At 38.7% G+C, this 17,808-nt stretch overlaps 1 protein-coding gene across 2 annotated transcripts in view; it reads right to left on the bottom strand.

Annotated features, from left to right (window-relative positions):
* Positions 1-301: 301 nt before the first annotated feature.
* MAN2A1 (mannosidase alpha class 2A member 1) overlaps positions 302-17,808 on the bottom strand; it is a 165,242-nt gene continuing 147,735 nt past the window's right edge. The window contains exons 20-22 of one of the 2 annotated variants that reach the window (XM_061188043.1): positions 12,580-12,774; positions 2,943-3,053; positions 302-1,307 (exon numbers count right to left, since the gene is read on the bottom strand). In XM_061188043.1, the coding sequence (XP_061044026.1) occupies positions 1,155-1,307; positions 2,943-3,053; positions 12,580-12,774 (459 nt within the window). In that variant the 3' untranslated portion in view covers positions 302-1,154. The remainder of the gene's footprint in view (positions 1,308-2,942; positions 3,054-12,579; positions 12,775-17,808) is intronic. The other variant, XM_061188044.1, reaches the window with a different exon arrangement.

The following is a 17,808-nucleotide window of genomic DNA, read 5'->3' as shown; positions in this document are numbered from 1 at the left end:
AACTCCTGTGAAATGGAAACAGCATGGGGATTCTGCATGTTACAAAATCCTTGCTTCACGTTGCAGTCTCCTTGGCAGCAGCATATTTTACTTAACAATATTTTTCTTCCTTCTTTTGTTTTCTGACATCTCAGTACATTCAAATAGTCAAAATGTTTAAAGTAACATCACCACAAATTTAATGAAACAGATCAGAACGTGGCCAGCATTGTCAGGCAAAAATTATACAATTTATGTGTCATAGAAAGTACCCACCCCTCCACCTCCCCCCAGCCTCTTCCCTTCCCCCAACCGTAATATGGACACCAAAAGATTTAACAAGACTTATAAAAAAATAAGGCACATTTATTCTGATACGATAATTTTAAAATAGAAAACCCCTTCTCAGAACATCTGTATTCAAATGAGCTGTGTAAAAAGACACCTTGTGGTACCTAAAAGAGATCATGGTACCTATGGAATTGCTTCTTCTATTTTAGTGACAATGGAATAAATTGCACCTATCCCACACGGTCAAGTAATGAAAATATGCCTCTTTGTCTACTACTGAATGATTCAAGGTCTGATATTTCTGGAAATACTTACAAAGGGTAGGAGGGGAGGGGTCAAGTGGTACAAGTGGTAGAAAAACACATAGTCAACTATGTATAAGGGTTGATGGATTGCACTTTTCCACATATTTCAACACATAAAAATTTTCTAACATGTATGAATGATTGCAACCATTTTGGCCATTAGCTATTACCCACCAGCTTTTTATTCCATTTTGGTAAAAATGGGTATTTTTGTAAGACTAACAAAGGGTCAGCAACATGAATACTTACAACAATCTCTTCACAACCCCCAACACAGATATAATTAGTTAACATTTAACCTGAGATACAATCTGTTGAGAGGTTGTCTTTAGACATTTCTTTGTTTGTTCATCAATTCATACAGATGATGGTAGTTCATGGAAGGAACTTTAAAAAAAAAAAAGTTTATAGCATGGCTTTTTTTTTTTCCTCTCTTACTGTACTGGTTTAAAAAAAAAAAATCACAGATTTCATGTCCTCACAGTAGCCAGAAGCTAAAATAATGTGCTTCTTTATTGCACGTCAAACCAAGAAGTGTATAAAAGCCAATGCTTCCCAATCCAAATCTGAAAGCCAGGTTCACCTCAACTGGATTCGGAATGTGCTGATTTCCATGGGACTCAAGTTGATCTCACTTATATTTCGGGCGTCTGGAGGTGAATGCATCAAGGATAATGATGAAGGTATGAGACTTACAACAGTAAACTTGTTAAAAAGTTTCTGTACCAATATCTAGAAAGTAAATGATAAAAAAATTGCATGTTTAGAACAACTTCGAAGAAAGATTAGTAGCGCATCTATATATTAAGTGGGAGAAAAAGTGAAAAGTATGTTTGAAGTTCCCTTTTAATGAAAAAGAAGGGGAAGGGGAGGGAGATTAAATCCACCTCTACATACTTGAACATGGAGACTAACCCTGGAGGGAGACACAGGAAACTGTAACGGGAGAGGATGATGGGCTCTGGATTCCTTTTCTGTTGCTTGAGAACACATCAGGTGCAGGGGCCATTTTTTCAATAAAAGATAGGACATCTATAGGCCAAGAAGCTTTAAACACATCTATATCCTCTTTCAGTCAATACTTACCCCTAACAGCAGTGCTCCTCCACCATCTTCCCTGTGCCCAAAGAGCCGGGAGATAGGACACAGGCTGCCACAAGGAAGGCCCATCATGTCAGTGAGTCCCATTTATAGGGTGGGGAGGTTGTTTGGAAAATATTGTCCTCACTTCTGGCAGGTTATTCTAATATGTCTCTCTGGATCGTATACCCCCCTAAAGACTCAATGCCTTAATGTTTGAGTACAAATGTTCACAAGCAAGTATTCTCAGATCATCACTAATAAGGGAGAGTGCAAATGTAATGAAACAAAGATATCAGTGCTTTCTTAGCACCAACCACATACAGGGTGAGGCAACAGAAATGCAGAAGCTTATCTATCTAAGCAGATTTAGGCCCCCCTACTATATTTTCTTTTCTTTTTGGATCCTATGCACATACTAATTTTGTAGGGCTGGAACTGAACCACTTGAGTCTGGTCTACACCATGTCTATTAGGTTTTGGAGAAGAGCTGGGTCCCCTGAGCTGACTTGGTGGAGGAGACCCGCCAGTGTGCTAGAATCAGCCCAAGCACCTTCTTGTAGTTACAGCTAGCTCAGAGCCACAGGCATAAGACTGGAGGTTCATTCGCTTCCAAGGAGAGTTCTCTGATGAGAACTGTCAGCAAGACCGACTTGAAGAGAAGTCAGAAATGCGCAGCCACCAAGCAGTGGTCAGCCTGAGGATCCGTTTGGTCTGCAGAGTGTGGACTCATATGCAAATCTTGCTTAATCAGAAGATCTAGCCCTGCATCTTTCCCCTGGGGAAACAACTGACTGGAGCTAAGTACAGCTGCCCTGGGGTCTTTGGTTGAGTTATCCCGCTGGCCACAGTCTCATTGCTCCCTCTCTTCCCATACTGCAAGCCAGCACCCCACTTCAGTTACTGTAAAACTTGCCTTGGCCCCTGTAGGACTTGGGTTTGCCATCGCTGAACTGGATCATACATGAGCATGTCCGAGAGAGGTGGAAATGGGGGGGTGGGCAGGAAGAAGGTGCTATGCAGGTTGGAAATGGAAGGCCTAAGAATCGATGAGGGCACTGTCTTCAAACGTGTACATGTTTGCCTATGCATTTTGATGGTGACAAGGAGAAGAGACTGAACGTTGAGAAAGGGCTTTCTTAAGATAGGGAAACTTGAACTAATTTGAAGTTGAGGGGAATGAGTCAGCAAAGAGGCAATGAAACATCTCATTGTCAAGATTATCTGCAGAAAGTAAGGATTTCAAAGCACACTAACTCAACAAGCAAAAATAAGCTTTCATCTCACCTTTCCCTGGGTAGTGGAACAAAGCAGCCCCGTGTCTCTGCTAGAGAAGCAGCAATCAAACCCCCTCCTGTGGAGGATCAAGGCTGCCTCGTTGGAATGCTTGCCATCCACCTGCAAATGAGCAGAGCGCCAACACGCCACGGTGACATGAAGGTAAATACTGACACTATTGCATACTCTTGATGTCAGTGTCCCCAAACCACAAATGCTCATTTTATTGAAAAGTGAATTCAGGCAAATCCATTTCCATTCAGGTTCCATGCTCACTGTGCCCACCCCCCCCAGCTACACTCCATCCCACAAGGAGTCAGGTGATATTATGTTCTAAGAGTCCCTGTTAAGTCACTCAAGCCTTGGTTTCCTCCATAGTTCCTGAGGACGTGGGTTATCTTTTGTCCACATATTACATACCGTTTTATCAAAGTTTCTTCAGATAAAGCATTTTATTTTATTTTTAATAAATCCATCAACTGAATAAAGTATACCTGAATTTGGTCCTTATCTTGTCATTGAATGATATATCATCCATCTTAAAACTGAAACATCCTTCTTCGTTGAATACTAATTTTTGCTAATTGCATTAACATTTTTAATCTTTAATGTATTGGTTCATTATTTTTATATAAGAGGCATTTAAATTGAATTAGTTATGCTTATCACTTGCTAAGCCAACCACATTTATTAGATTGATATATCATTTAAATTCACATTACAGAAGCTATTCTTCTTGTGCAGGCAAAAAGGAAAATACTAAACATGACAAGTCAGCTACAGGGATCAGTATACAGTTTCTTGCAATAAAATTTCTTGTACCCATTTAAGTAACAATGTCACAAATGCTTCAAGTCCTTGAATATTTAAAATTACAACTATTTAATAAATTTTATGTTTTCTAAACTGGGAAAATGTTTATGATAAATAAACTGAATTAAAAATCCTTGGAAAAGTTAAGAAATGCATATTTATTCCAAGGAGAGTCATGTGCTGCTTGGCACTGACACTGTGACGAAATTGGTCCCCTTTTCTTTTTTGTGGCCACAGATATGAATATGCCCATGTTCTTGATCATCCTTACTAGGGCATAAAATTTTTAATGTGCTACAGAGACATCTTTTCTGAATAGCTGCCAGCATTCCCATCACTGATTTGATTTTAATGTGACTGAACAACTTAAAGCTGTCCTCACCTCAGATTCTTGGCTGGAATAACCTGTTTTATGACATTTTACACTGGTATTTTGCAGTGGTACTGCTGAAATTTTGTTTGAAGGGAGAGAAAAAAGTCATTTAAGGGATTCTGTGAGTCATCACAGGACCACATGATACACACAGTAGGTTGAAATCATATGATAGAGATTTCTAATGAAATTTCAAACAATTTCACAGTCCCAAAATGGCACTAAAAGAGCACATAAGAAAACCCTTTATTTATTATATACAGAAGGATAATAGTTGTGCCAATTGCGAAACCTTGGAATAGTCCTTTAGTCTTCCTAAATGTCAGTTTCCTTGTTTGTAAAATGGAGCTAATGCATGTCTACCTCCTTCATGGAGTCATGGTGTGGGTTAACCCATTGAAAATACTATGTAAGGTAGCCCAGCTTACAGGACAGAATGTGCTAGTTAAGAAGCTGTAGAAATGAGTGGTTCAGAATCTGGGCTGGGAGTCAGAGAGCCTAAGATCTGTATCTTAGTTCTGCAATTTACTAACTGCTGATTTCAGCAAAACAGTTTTTCCTTTACCATAAAAAAAAAAAAAAGAGAGAGAGAGATGAAATGAAATGAAATAGCGTAACAAGGACTTAGCTTAGGGTTTGGAGCAGAGGAAGCCCTCAGTATATTGTTATTGTTTCTATCAACATCATCCATCAAATAAATAGTAATTATTTTCATAATAGTTACAAATTAAACAATATTCTCATTTAACTTCTCATTCACAAATTTCTTTTACTGACATCATAACTTTGTAGCTAAGGAATCAGGGAAGCTCCAAATTACATGTCCACAATTATACATCAAAATCATAACAGAACCCTGATTCAAATTCACAAATTAGATGGCCTCTTAATTAGACTCCAAAAGCACTTATCACTATTAACCTAAAGCATCTGGCCGTCTTAACTCACTAGACCATCCTTAAAAAAACACTGATAAGCAGTCATTGCTAAAATTCCTGCAACACATTTGTTCTTGAATAATGAATATGTAAGGCCTTTAGCAGACTGAAGGTGACAAAAAAAAGTAGGAAGGGAAACACTTTTGGAATTCTGCCATTGAATTTGATAAGAGATTTAAACAAACAATACAAAAGTAGAGATTAAAGTCATGAAAATTAATTTTCACCAATGGGAAAAAGTTTTACTTTCTCTAAAAACCAAAACTGTATCACTATTCATAAGGACTAAAACACCAAATGAAATGGCATTCATCTTGTGTAAGTTTTAAAAATCAAGTATTCATGAAAGTATCAGTTTTCAAGCAAAAATACCTGAGGCAAAGCTGCAGTTTTTCAGTTTCAAAGTCTGTCTAGACATTTTATTTCCAAGAAAACTGTTTTTCAAAGTAGGGAAACTGTGAATTTAACTTGAATATGTGTACAGGAAAATAGATACCTTCAAGTAGTCACACTATATACTCTAGGAGAGTAAACAAATTTTTAAAGACCTGTTTTTATATTCATTAACACATTAGTAGCATCCAGACCTCAGAAAAGAAGGGGAGGGTGTGGGGAAGAAAACTTACAAATTTTGAAATTGCACCAAGCACTGTGCTAGGTGAGCTTCAAATGAAGTGTCTTTGTAAAACAGTTCAGATCACCATTGAGACTGAATTCCTGCTTGGATGTTCCCAAGTTGCACCAGGAAAATCCACTGTAGAACTTATTTCAGGGGATAAACCAACATCTAGCTCCCAGACTAAGGGGGGCCTGTGAAATGTCTGCAGCAACTGGGGGGACTGTGGGGGAAGGTGATCTGGCTTACCAAATGAAGCCATCAGGCTCAGAGAAAGCTAGATTGGAGGGAAGGTTTGGTTCCACCATGAACCAGTTAAGTGACTGAGTCTCTCCTCTGAAAATTCCGGGAACTAGGTTAGACTCGTGACGAAGCCCGTTGAGGATCCACCACAGGCACAATAACAGTAACTGCAGCTAACACTTATTGAGCACCTGCTGTGTGCCAGTCGTGTACAGAATGCTTTTCATGGATTAACTCATTTCACCTTGCAACAACCTTTGAAGTAGTTGAGGTGATATACAAGGTGTATTGCTCTCTTTAAAGGTGCAGGAACACCCCTATCACAAAACATTCCCTCTCATACTCAAAGTGCAATTATCACTAATGACGGTACAACGGCCCTTCATGACCTTTCCCCATCAATGGCTGGTGAACTCTTCTACGGGTGTCCCATCATTACTGAGTAGACAAGAAGAAAACAGGCAGTGTGTTCCCTAACATTTTTAGCACTAGCATTCCCCTCGTCTTCCCAGGCAGTATAAGGTTCTGAGTAGGGAGATCTGGAGTCAGGCTTGCTGCGGTGTGGCTCCCAGCACCGCCGCTTACTGGCTGTGTGACCTGGAAAGTTACCCCATCCCTAGGTCAGTCAGTTTTCTCTTCCACACGATGGGGCCCAAATAGTGCCTACTTCCACAGTGTGGTCGTGAGAGCTAAATAAGGCTCACGTAAAGCACTCAGGGTAATGCCTGGCATGGAGACACTTCTAGGTACATTGTTTTGGAAAATCTGAGGAATCAGTAATAAACTATATAAGGAATACACATCACAGTGACATCAAGATTTACTTTGGCGATACACTTCAACCTTCTCCAATTTATTAAAAAAAACAGTGTCAAGATTTTCACTTCATTATTAGTAACAATCACAACTGCTTATGACTGAATGATCGCAGTTGAGAACCTTTATTTGTCAAGCACTTAGTGCTTACTACGTGCCAGATGCTGCTCTAAATGCTTTACAAACATCAACTCATTTAATCCTCTCAGAACATCTCTAAGGTGGGTACTATTACCATTGCCTTGTTACTCGTGAGGAAACTGGGACTCAGAGAATTAAGTGATTTGCTCTAAGACGCCCAGCCAGCAAGTACAGGGAATGCACTCAAACCTAGGTGGTCTGACTCCCAAGTCTGTACTTTCACAACTACATTCTCCTGCCTTTGCTCTAGCTGTGGATCCGTGCTCAGAGATACTTAGCTTGGAAGGCAAAGAGGAGGATTGCTTCTGACTTAATATAATGAAAGGCTATCAACTAAAGGAGATCACCCCTCTGGTCCGAGGCTGGAAAAAGCGAGTATTCATTAATGGTTCCAACAGAGCTAAAACCATGATTTACCAAAACATATTCAGAAAGAAAGGTTTAGAAACTATCATTTCTATCCATCTACAACCCTCCCACCTATTCACTCACCCCATTTTGAAACAGGAGTTGAAGTCACTCTGAAAATTACACACACATATGACAGTCTCTTCTAAGAAAAGGAAGAGCCAAATGTTCCTCTCCTGAGGTGGATGAGAACTCTGCAAAAGGTGAGAGCTGAGCTACTCGCATCTCACACCAAAAGAAGCTGGATTTGCTCCTTAGAAAAGTGAGGGTCGCAAATCTGTAATGCCTGGAAACTGTGGTAAACAGCATACGTACACACGTTGTTTTCTGAGGAAGAGAGGGGTCGTAACTTTGACCAGATTCTCCAAGAAGAATGTGACCCCACCCTTCTCAGAGGAAGTGTAAGTTGTACACAGATAAAGGCATAGCTAAACACCTAGTGGGAAAATTTCTCCAATTCGCCCAGATTCTTTGAAAATGCCAAACAACACTCATATTTCAGTGCATTCTGGCAGCTGGGAAGGTTAGAAAATCTCACACTGTGTTGTAAGTCCTGAGACAGGAAATAACCAGTAGAAATGCATTTTCCAGGGCACTCGTTAAGATGTCAATAACAGTTATCCTGTTTTAATCAACAAGATAGCATGACAGAAAGAAAGGGGAAGGTGAATAGTTGTTCTCAGATATGTACAACAAAGGACATTTTTCCCCACAATTTTCACCTTTCCAGAAGCTAGGGAGATCAATAAAGCACCAATCAATTCTTATAAGAAGGGCAAAATAAAGTAAAACCTTAAACTGCCTCTTACACGAAAAGGAGGGGGTGGTATAAACAAGTTGAGAGAGAAAATCTTATTCAGTAAGTGGTGCTGATGTTGAAATGACTGGTTAACTATTTGTAAGAAACAGTTAAGCACAAATCAAAATAAATTCCATACAGGGTGAAGAGTTAAATGTAATATATAGCTATAGATAGAGAGTATAGATATAAAGATATATATCTAAAAATAAATTAAATAAAAATATATCTAAACATAAAAGCAGTGGAAACAATCTCCAAAAAATGTTGAAACAGATATCATTGTTCAAAACATCAAGGCAGAATGGCTCCATGAAGCCTATCTGAACAGCTTAATCAAGTTCCTCTTCATCCCTGGAATGTCAGCATTCCAGGCTGAACCTTTCACTGTAGCCTGACCCATGATCGATCCTCCCATGAGATTCTCCCAGCATCCTCTCTACCAAGGCTCTCTTCTCCCCAGATCATTACCCTTTCCTGATGACATGGTTTTCCCGTTTACTGCACTTGAGTGGTACTCTTATTCCCCAGTTTTCAAATCTTTATAGACGCTTCTCTTTATATCTCAAACTGTTGATAGTGCAAGAAAAGAGGGTGATAAAGAGAAGAGAGTTTGAGGCCAGGCATATAGGATGAGAAGGCTAACATTTAAATTCCTAGACAGGGGCTGGAGCATGCTGGGCCATACAGCTATGAGGCAGGGTTTTAAGAGATGTTTGTTTCCCTCTTCATCTGACTACAAATATATGACATATAATTAATTTTTTTCCAAAAAATTTATAAACTAGAAAAGCAAGAGATGCCTATGTAAAAATAAACTCATCTACCAACATAGAACAATTTCTGAAAAACTGGACCTTTTTTTCTTTCTTTTTTTCCTGAGAAACTGGACTTTGAGAACAGATTTAGTAAGTCTTAAAAAGTCAAATACCACCCTCTGAGGCTACGTTCAGCACCCAGGTTCAGAAGACCTGGATGTGGCTCCTGATTCTGCCATTTACTGCTGGGTAGTTTAATTTTAATAATTTAATTTCTCTAACCCTTACTTTCCTAATTTAGCAAATGGTGATAACTCAGCAATTTCTAGAATCATGAGGAGAGTTATTAAAAATTACTGATTCCTAAGCTCTCCACACCAGACCTACAGAATCAGAATCTCAGAGATGAGGGAATTTGTTAAAGTCTCTTCTTGTAAAAAATCTCCTCAGTGTGATCTGGACACAGTGACTCGGAGAATGATAGCTCGAAATGCTGAACCACCTCAGTGGTTAGCAAACCTCCAGCCCCCACCTTGCTTCTCTCACTATTGCTTGAGCCCATAACCCCTTTCTCCACAAGGAGTGAGGGAGACTGAGGCTTAGAACTGAGGAACCTTCAGACAGCAGCCTGGGCATAGGCAAGCAGAGGTGTCCTCTGTTACGCAGCTGATGGGGGAGGTCAGAAGGGAAGACAGATGTGCCCTTATTATGTCAAGGGGGTCCTCAGACACTTTTCTCATGGAAATACTGTGAGGTGATGGTTAGGAAAATGCTTACTTAGATATAGGCCAATGTAGACCTCTAGTCTTGCTTGGAAGCAGCCAACCCCTCTGTTTACATAATTTCAATGGGGAAAATGCACTGCAGTCTCTAAATGAACAACTCATTATTGTATGCTGGAAGCTGCCAGCACACAAAAAAACAAGAACACAATCCAAAATGATTAGCTCTGGCTTCTGGACTGAGTTATTTTTGCCTTTCTTTTAGTATAATCATGGAATTACAGTTGACACCTTTTAAGTATCAAGCTTTCTTTGAATGAATACCTACACTAGCTTCCTTCAATGATTACTTTCCTACTATCAGAGGTTAGGGGACAGAGAGCAATTCTTTAAAGTATCCTTTCGGATTACTGGTAAGTTTTTTTTTTTTCTCCCTGCAATTTTATTATTTATTTATTTATTTTTTACATCTATACTGGAGTATAATTGTATTGGTAAGTTTTTGAACAACTGTTAGAAATACGTGCTAAGAGTCAAAGACTAACATAGAACTGGCACCAATTTATATGATAATGCAAAAAAGCCCCCAATATTTAGTTCTGATCACGTGTTAGGCATTAACCTATGCCTATGGTTAGGCATTTCAGTCTGTATTCTTCCTGGTCAAATTGTTAAATTGCTTTTATTCCCTCTGCTGAAACTCCAGTTTGCACCAGCGCTGGCATGTACTGTAAGCATCATCGGGATAACAATGTATGTCTACAAAGCACTTCTGCTTTCAAAGGGCTCTCATAGCACTATTTCATCTGTTTCTCATACTAGACCTGAAACAGGCATATCTGGTATCAGGCCCATTTTATAAATGGTAGCTGAGTCAGCAGTCACGCAGCCAGCAGGGAGTGAAGGTGGTTCACCTTCTAAAGGTGAGAAGGGCAATGGGAAGCCAGGTGGCTACAGCCAGCGAGGCCAGACTGCAGAGGGACTGAATGCCCAAGGGTCTAAATCAACTTTGTAGGCAATGGGATTTTCAATTGCGAAAGTGATTAGATTTGTATCACAGGAAGCCAGCCAACAGCAGGAAGAATGAAAGGAACAGGTAATGACAAAAAAGAGGTGATCTGGAAAACAAGTGAAAACCTTGGAGGGTAAAACCCTACACTCACCGATTCTAGAGTCAGCTGGTGCTGCTTCCAGAAAACAATCATGGGAAAGAGTCATCTAAAAGTGAGGCTGAAACTTCTCCATGGCCGCCATGGACCCCAGAAGCCCCTGGATCCTTCAGCTCGATAATGTCCTCTACCATCCATGCCCCGAGGTGGCAGCCTGAGGCTCAGAGTCTGGTGTCTCCACCCTATCCTTTCATTCTCTTTAGCCCATGAATTAATGACAGGTTACCTCAGGGAGGCTGTCCATCTCTAGTGCGTTCTTTCCCTGAGTTAAAAAGTAGACCCACAAAAGACCATAGCAGAATCCTAGAGAGAACACTCACAAGATCCACTTGTCCAACAAATTGTTACCGAGCCCCTACTAGGCGCAGGCTCTGTTCTCGGCAGGCGGATACAGCAAGGAGTCAAAGAACAGCCCAGGTTTCATGGCTCTTCCATTCTGACCAGCATCTCCTGCCTTCAGGCTTTCCACATGCTCCTAACTCTTCCCGACCACTCTACCCTCAGAAATCTGCGTGAGTTTCTTATTCCTTGACCTCCTTCGGATTTTTACTCCATTATCACCTCTTCTGCAAGGCCTTCTCCAACCACGTTATTCAAATCACCTTCTAAAACTGCCCTTCCCTCCTTCTTCCCCTTCATTATAACACTTATCATCATCTAACATACGTTTCTCTTATTTTTTCATCTTTAATTATTTTTCTCCTCTCACTAGAATCTAAGCTTCAGAAAGGCAGGGGCTCTTGTCTGTTTAGTTCATGACTATACTTCAGTGCCTTTAGCAATAACTGGCATGTAGCAGGCATGAAATAAATCCTGAAGCTCACTCACGTGATCAAACAAGCCCTTTTGACACAGAGATACACACATAGGCCTCTAATGTTCACTTGTACTCGTTATTATTAGACATATGTATTTTCCTACATAGTCAGGCGTAAGTTCCCTATCTTGGACATATAGTTTTAAAGCCCTAAATGTCCAAATTTGTAGGCATTGATCCTTCCTTTGTTTGGTTCTCTTCAGTTCTTTGTTCTCAAGCTAAACATTTTTTTCCTCTTACACGCTCTTCCAACATGAACACTCTTCTTTTCACACTCAGGCCATTTATTATAAGACATTTCCTACAGAATCCATAATCACTCACTATTTCTAGCTAAGTGGATGTCAATCCACAGCTTTACAAAACATATAAATGATGTCAAACCTCTCATCTTTTCTTCTTTTCAAATGCAGTCTCTGACTTTAAAAGTAGGCATATAGGTAAACTCAAGCAATCAAACTGTGTTAAAATTCCATATCTAATAAAATCTTCCCTTGTTTCTTCCTCTGATGTGTTTTTATATCTCACCTACATAGCTGGATTCTCAATGCAAAGATTTGGGGTTTTTTAGGATTTTTTTTGTATTTTTAGGAGAAAAGATACGAATGTACAAAGCCTCTGGTACAGAAATAATTACACACTATACTTTCTGTTTCTCTAACTCCTGAGAAACACTGACTAATAAGGAGAAACAAATGGAAAATGCCAGTAGGGCTGATCTTAAGGCCTGGTTCTCCCACCTACTAATTATGTGACCTCAGGCCAGCCTCAGCTTATCTGTAAAAAGAAGCTGATATTCCCTGACCTGCTCACCACACAGAACTTTTCTGAGAATAAAATAAATCAGTCTAAGGAAACACTCTATAAACTACAGAGCAACAGTCAAATGAAAGGTATAATGATGTTGCCTAAAGGTGAAGTCCTGTTAATCATTCTTTGAAGCAGAGTAAAATTTACAGTTTTATTCCTCCCACCCCCTTACACCAAGTATACTACAAAAAGTAATTTTTTATAGATATATTTTGGGATATACCTTTGACTGTATTGTCCTCAGATTAACCAGATGAATGTCACAAGGCAAAGATGACATTAATGGAGAGAATTCACCCAGCAGCTGAAGGGTGGGCACAGGGACCTTTTCTGTCATTGGAAAGATAGGATGATTCAGGAAAGAAGAAGTTATGTGGCTAAGGAGGGAAGGATAACTGACCGACTTCTTTTCTTCTTCCTATCAAGAAAAAACAAAAATGCTTAAGAGTTATATATTTGCAGTTCTTGCAGTATTAATTGAATTATCAGACAGGGCTTAAACAGGAAAAAAATATACAAATATATTAATACTTTGATTTCATTATATTCTATAAATAAGTCTTAGACAATGCACAGCAGACTACCAAGTTCAGTTCTAAGAAAACAAAGTGTCCACTTAACTCCCATGCTGAGAAATATCTCTTTTCCATTGCTTTAAAACTAAAAATCCTGACAACATTCTCCACAAACACTCTAGGACAAGGTATAACTTTTTATGAAAATTCTTTCTCAACCTACCATAAAACTCTTAAAGTAGATGGCTTGGGATGTTCATATATCTTATACATCGGCAAATGCTATCTCTTCTCCCTCAGGTTTTACCCATCATATTCTCATGGTTTCATTTATACACTTAACTAGACTGTAAAGTTATGTATTGATCCAAAGTTATGTTTTATAAATGTTACCCAACAATAGGATTTTTAAAAAAAAAAACTCAAAAATAAATAAGTCTTTAAAATAACACAGGTAGCATAACTAGATCATCTGTTTTCTTTAAATTTGGTAAAATCATTGTCAGTTGCTTCACTTTATTCCAAAAATAGGAACTACTATATGTGTTATAGAATAGTTATCACATATTTACATGGTACACAATTATTCAGTATAATTTTAAAATACTTTAGTCTTTGCTATGGTGTATGCTTATAGACAAGTATTTCAGCATGTTCAAGCATTAAGTAAATCTACCAGAACTAGGGATATACATATGGTAGATGACATACACAATTAATTAAATCAATGACTAAGTAGAACCTTAACCAATAATGCCTAAGGTGTAAAAGCAGACACAGAAAGGCACTAAGAAGAAAACATAATTTATGTAGAAAGGTCTTTTGATCACCAGCAACATTTAGAGAAAATTTAATTTTATATCTTATTTTTTGAGATGACTATTTCACTGATATCTTCTGATTTTGCATTTTTTTTTAATAGAGGGCTCAAATAAAAGGTTTGGCTACTTATCTGTGTGAAAAGATAAGATCTACAGAAGATACAGAGCTTAAAATTCAGAATGTCAGATTAGCATTGAACAGAGGGTGTTAGCAAAGAGTGAGGAGCATCTCGCCAGCAGCAAACTGTAGATATCATTACAATTCAGACTATGAAGAGAGAAAAGAAAATGTTTTAAAGGCAACAGAGGGACACTACAATATTAAGGTACTGACAAAAAATATTAGGTATAAAAAGAGTTGTTAAAAAATTTTATCCATTCCACATTCCTTTTTTTTAAGGCAAGATTAAATAAAGCATATAAAATAATATTTTTCAACAATATTGAAATTTAATGCAGCTTGTAGAATAACATGAAGAGAGAGGGAACGTTTTCAACAAGAAGCTTTAAATGTACTCAAAGATCAAAGGACTTCATAATCTAGGTCAGGATTGCTGACAAAATCACTTTTGAGTAATAAAAGATAAAAGCTTTTTAAGGCAGGAAAACACCTGCCTTATCAGATTCCAGAGGCATTAAGTCCATTCTAGGTCAAGAAACATTCAGAAAAAGCTTTCTGGCTTTGTCCTATGCTCTTGGAGGAATCCTTGGACGCTTCAGTGAGTAGGTAGGGTACTTCTTGATAGATTATCTATACCTTAGTAGCAGTGATGTGCATATTTACTATTCCTCCAAACCCAAATCAGTTCTGACCTTCAGTGCTTCCCCCACATTGACCATACATCAGAATCGCTTGGGGAACTTTTAGAAAACATAGATCCCTGGACCCAAACCCAAATCTACTGAATCAGAATCTCCTGGGGTGGGACCCTGGGAAGGTGAAGTTAAAAGCCCCCCAGGTGAATGTCACATAGTCAGTCCCACACCGCTCTGTTGACCTGTGCTAGGAACTGCCACCCCAGACATCCTCCCAACCTTTTAGAAGAAACAAAGCTCCCTTTGGAATCAAAAGTATAAGCCTCACCCTTTAACTTGTTTGGGATTAAAAAAACCAAGATGTAGACTCGAAAACATGTTAATGAAAAGTCTTGTCAAATGACACAATGTCATGAATGTAAGCACTTTGAGCATTCAAGAACTGTGCTATTTATTGTCTCCTAAGCAAGATAAAGAAGAGCAGTTTATATAAGAGTTGTGGTTCGGTGTCAGAAGAGCTCCTTGAACAAGTAACACTGCTGGACGCTGACCAAGTCGGGTGTGGCAAAGTCTCAGGGAGAGCGCCATAATTCACACACTTTCTGAACATATTTATAGCAGTAAGGGGCTAGCAAGATATTTAACTGTGGAGCTATCACTAATCTTTTAACCATAACCCTGATGATAAACCCAAAGTTTATAAAACATATTTGCTATTGGAAATTTTACTTGTTCGTTTAAGCTATAAATGAATTTCCCAGCCTTATAGTAACTAATATACTACTCTAAACATTATTTGGTTTCTTGTAGGTTGGAAGGTTTCAGACTGTACAGGTCTGGTTTTCTCCCTGCATCCTGTTCAACATTAAAAAGAGTTTCTAGCACATTCTGATCCAAAGCACATCAAGTTGAGATCTTCTCTATTGGGTTTCAGCCCTTATTTCATAAGTCAGAACTTCTTGCCAGGCTCCTTCGTGCCCTTCATTAAGCCCAATTGAGTTCTCTGATTCCTAAACATCACAGGTTTCCATTTCGTCTACATCAAAACCTGCTAAATTATTAAGAAAAAGATCGTTTTTTTAGTCACTTTTGTTTATTCAGAATGACCTTACACACGGTGAGAACTTGATAAATGTTTGTTGATGATTAACTAATTTATTAATTATTACATTAACAAGCAATGCAATATAAATGAAAGAGAGAAAATTACTGTAGGGGGAAGGATGGGGTAAAAAGACAAAGAGGGAGAAGGAGAGAGAATGAATGAAAATATGTAGACCTGTAAGATTTAGAGATAAATATCATTTAGCGCAGAGCTGAAGCCTAGTAGTATATGGGCCAAGCTGGCCTATTAGACATATTTTGGTAGCTCTGTATGGTATTAAAAAGTTGTTTGTTTTTCAGCCACCTCTCAAAAAAAGAAAAAAATCCAAGAGATTTCACATTAAAATAATCAAAACAACAATAATAACAAAAACTCCCCCAAACAGATAACTGGGTTTTTTACCCCAAACACTGGAAAATGAAGTCACACTGGGTCCCCACATTCTCATGTGGAAACACCATCTAGGGCTGAGTTGTGGCTCCTAAGTGGGATGTGTCCATCCTCATGTTCACCACAGACCCTCTGGTCACCTAACGTAAGCATTTGCCCTCAAACCTGACCAACCTCCCCATGCCATCACTTCCCTGAGCCCTGTCAGCATTTGAGTTTTTACCTGATCTCTCCAACTTCCTCTCCTTATATGTAAAGAACTGGTATCCAGAGGTAAAATGACCCAGTTGTAACACACGAACACTTCCTAGTTCAACGCCCCCTTTACTATTATACTAGTCGCCAGCAGGAAGGGGGTAGGAAGTAAGGGTCAAAGAAACAAACCCTGAAGAGTAATGCTGATAAGACAGTTCCTATTTTCCACTTCTGCTGAGCCTTGAGCATTATTCCCATGGATGACAGTCAACCTCACACAGCCACAGTGCTCCACTGGGCATTTATACCTCTCCCAGCGATTATTTATCATTCCAGTCTTGTTCTCACTGCCTCTCTGCAGAACGCTCAAGAACAGGATGCTTTCATTTAGTCATCCAGGATTATTCCCATGAGGCTCAAAGCTTCCTACTAAAATGCGTTCCCTTCCAGGGAGTGTCTCCCCACCTGTTTCTACCATTGATATTTTAGTCGTAAGTCTGAGTTGAAAATAAAGACACTTTCTAGAAAATTTAAGTTACATGATGACATATTAACATTTCTTAATCAATGTCTTTTTAATCAATTTCACTAGAAATTAAAATGTATTTTCTCTTCTCTAGTTCATTTCTTATTTAAAAGAAACTATTGATTTAAGCCCAAGAATCTATAGTTGAGCAAAAGAAAAATTTAACCAACACAGGATTATAAAAACTTTGAATCAAATTTAAATCAATTACCACCCAAAGAGTTCTGAATGAGAGTAAACAAATTATTTAACTTCTAAGTGAAAGCTTTATAGATCTGACATGAACATTTTTATTGCCATAGTTAACAGAAGTTTTGTAAATTAGTGTCTATAGAGAGAAAAATCGTCAAAGCCAGAAACATTTCAGGAGGAGCAAAAGATAGTAGCTGCCAGCACTCAGACAATGATTTTTATATAAAGTTTTAATCCAAAAACTAAGCTATCTTGTCAGTAATTGATTTAAAACACGAGTCTCAAGAACTGGTATAAATCTTGACATCTAAAATGGATATTAAAATCTTTTCCTAAAAGATTCTAAATACTGGGAGAATTCTTTGCCTTAATTAGCTGTTGCCATTTCATTCAGTCAACTAGTATTTTATTTATAGAATGCCTACCACAGGCAAGGAGGCCCTGTGGGGCAAATGCAAATAAAGTAGACAAGTCCCTAGAATCTAGTAGGCAGAATAGAACATGCATATGGTGACAAGGTAGTAAGCAGTAATTGCGATAAATACAGTGGTGCAATGTGCTATCACAGCTCATTCATTTGTGCATTTGTGTATTCATTCACAGAACATACACTGGGTGCTTGCTCTGCTAGGAATAATCCTAGAAGCAGATAGAGACATAACACCTACTCCCAGTGAGTTTACGGTCCAAAAGAGGAGAAAAACAATGACCACATAATCACACAAACACAAAGGAGCGATGCATGGTTCCGAGGGAGCGCAGAAGGGGATTTGACCTGGTCAAGCCGAAGCAGTTGATGAAATAGGCTCTGATCTGAACTATTACTAAGAGTCGCTGGGCAGAGAGATTGAAAGGCGTGTGCAAAGGTGCTGTGAGGGCTGGGTGCATGGGAAGTACTTATGACTGAAAGAAAAACCAGCTGGCCCAGAGCAGAAACAGGGAAAGCCATGTA

The sequence above is a fragment of the Eubalaena glacialis genome, chromosome 4 (genome assembly GCF_028564815.1).
Source record: "Eubalaena glacialis isolate mEubGla1 chromosome 4, mEubGla1.1.hap2.+ XY, whole genome shotgun sequence".
NCBI lineage: Eukaryota > Metazoa > Chordata > Mammalia > Artiodactyla > Balaenidae > Eubalaena > Eubalaena glacialis.
Note: the sequence above shows the minus strand (reverse complement) of the source record. Positions and strands in the feature narration are given on the sequence as shown.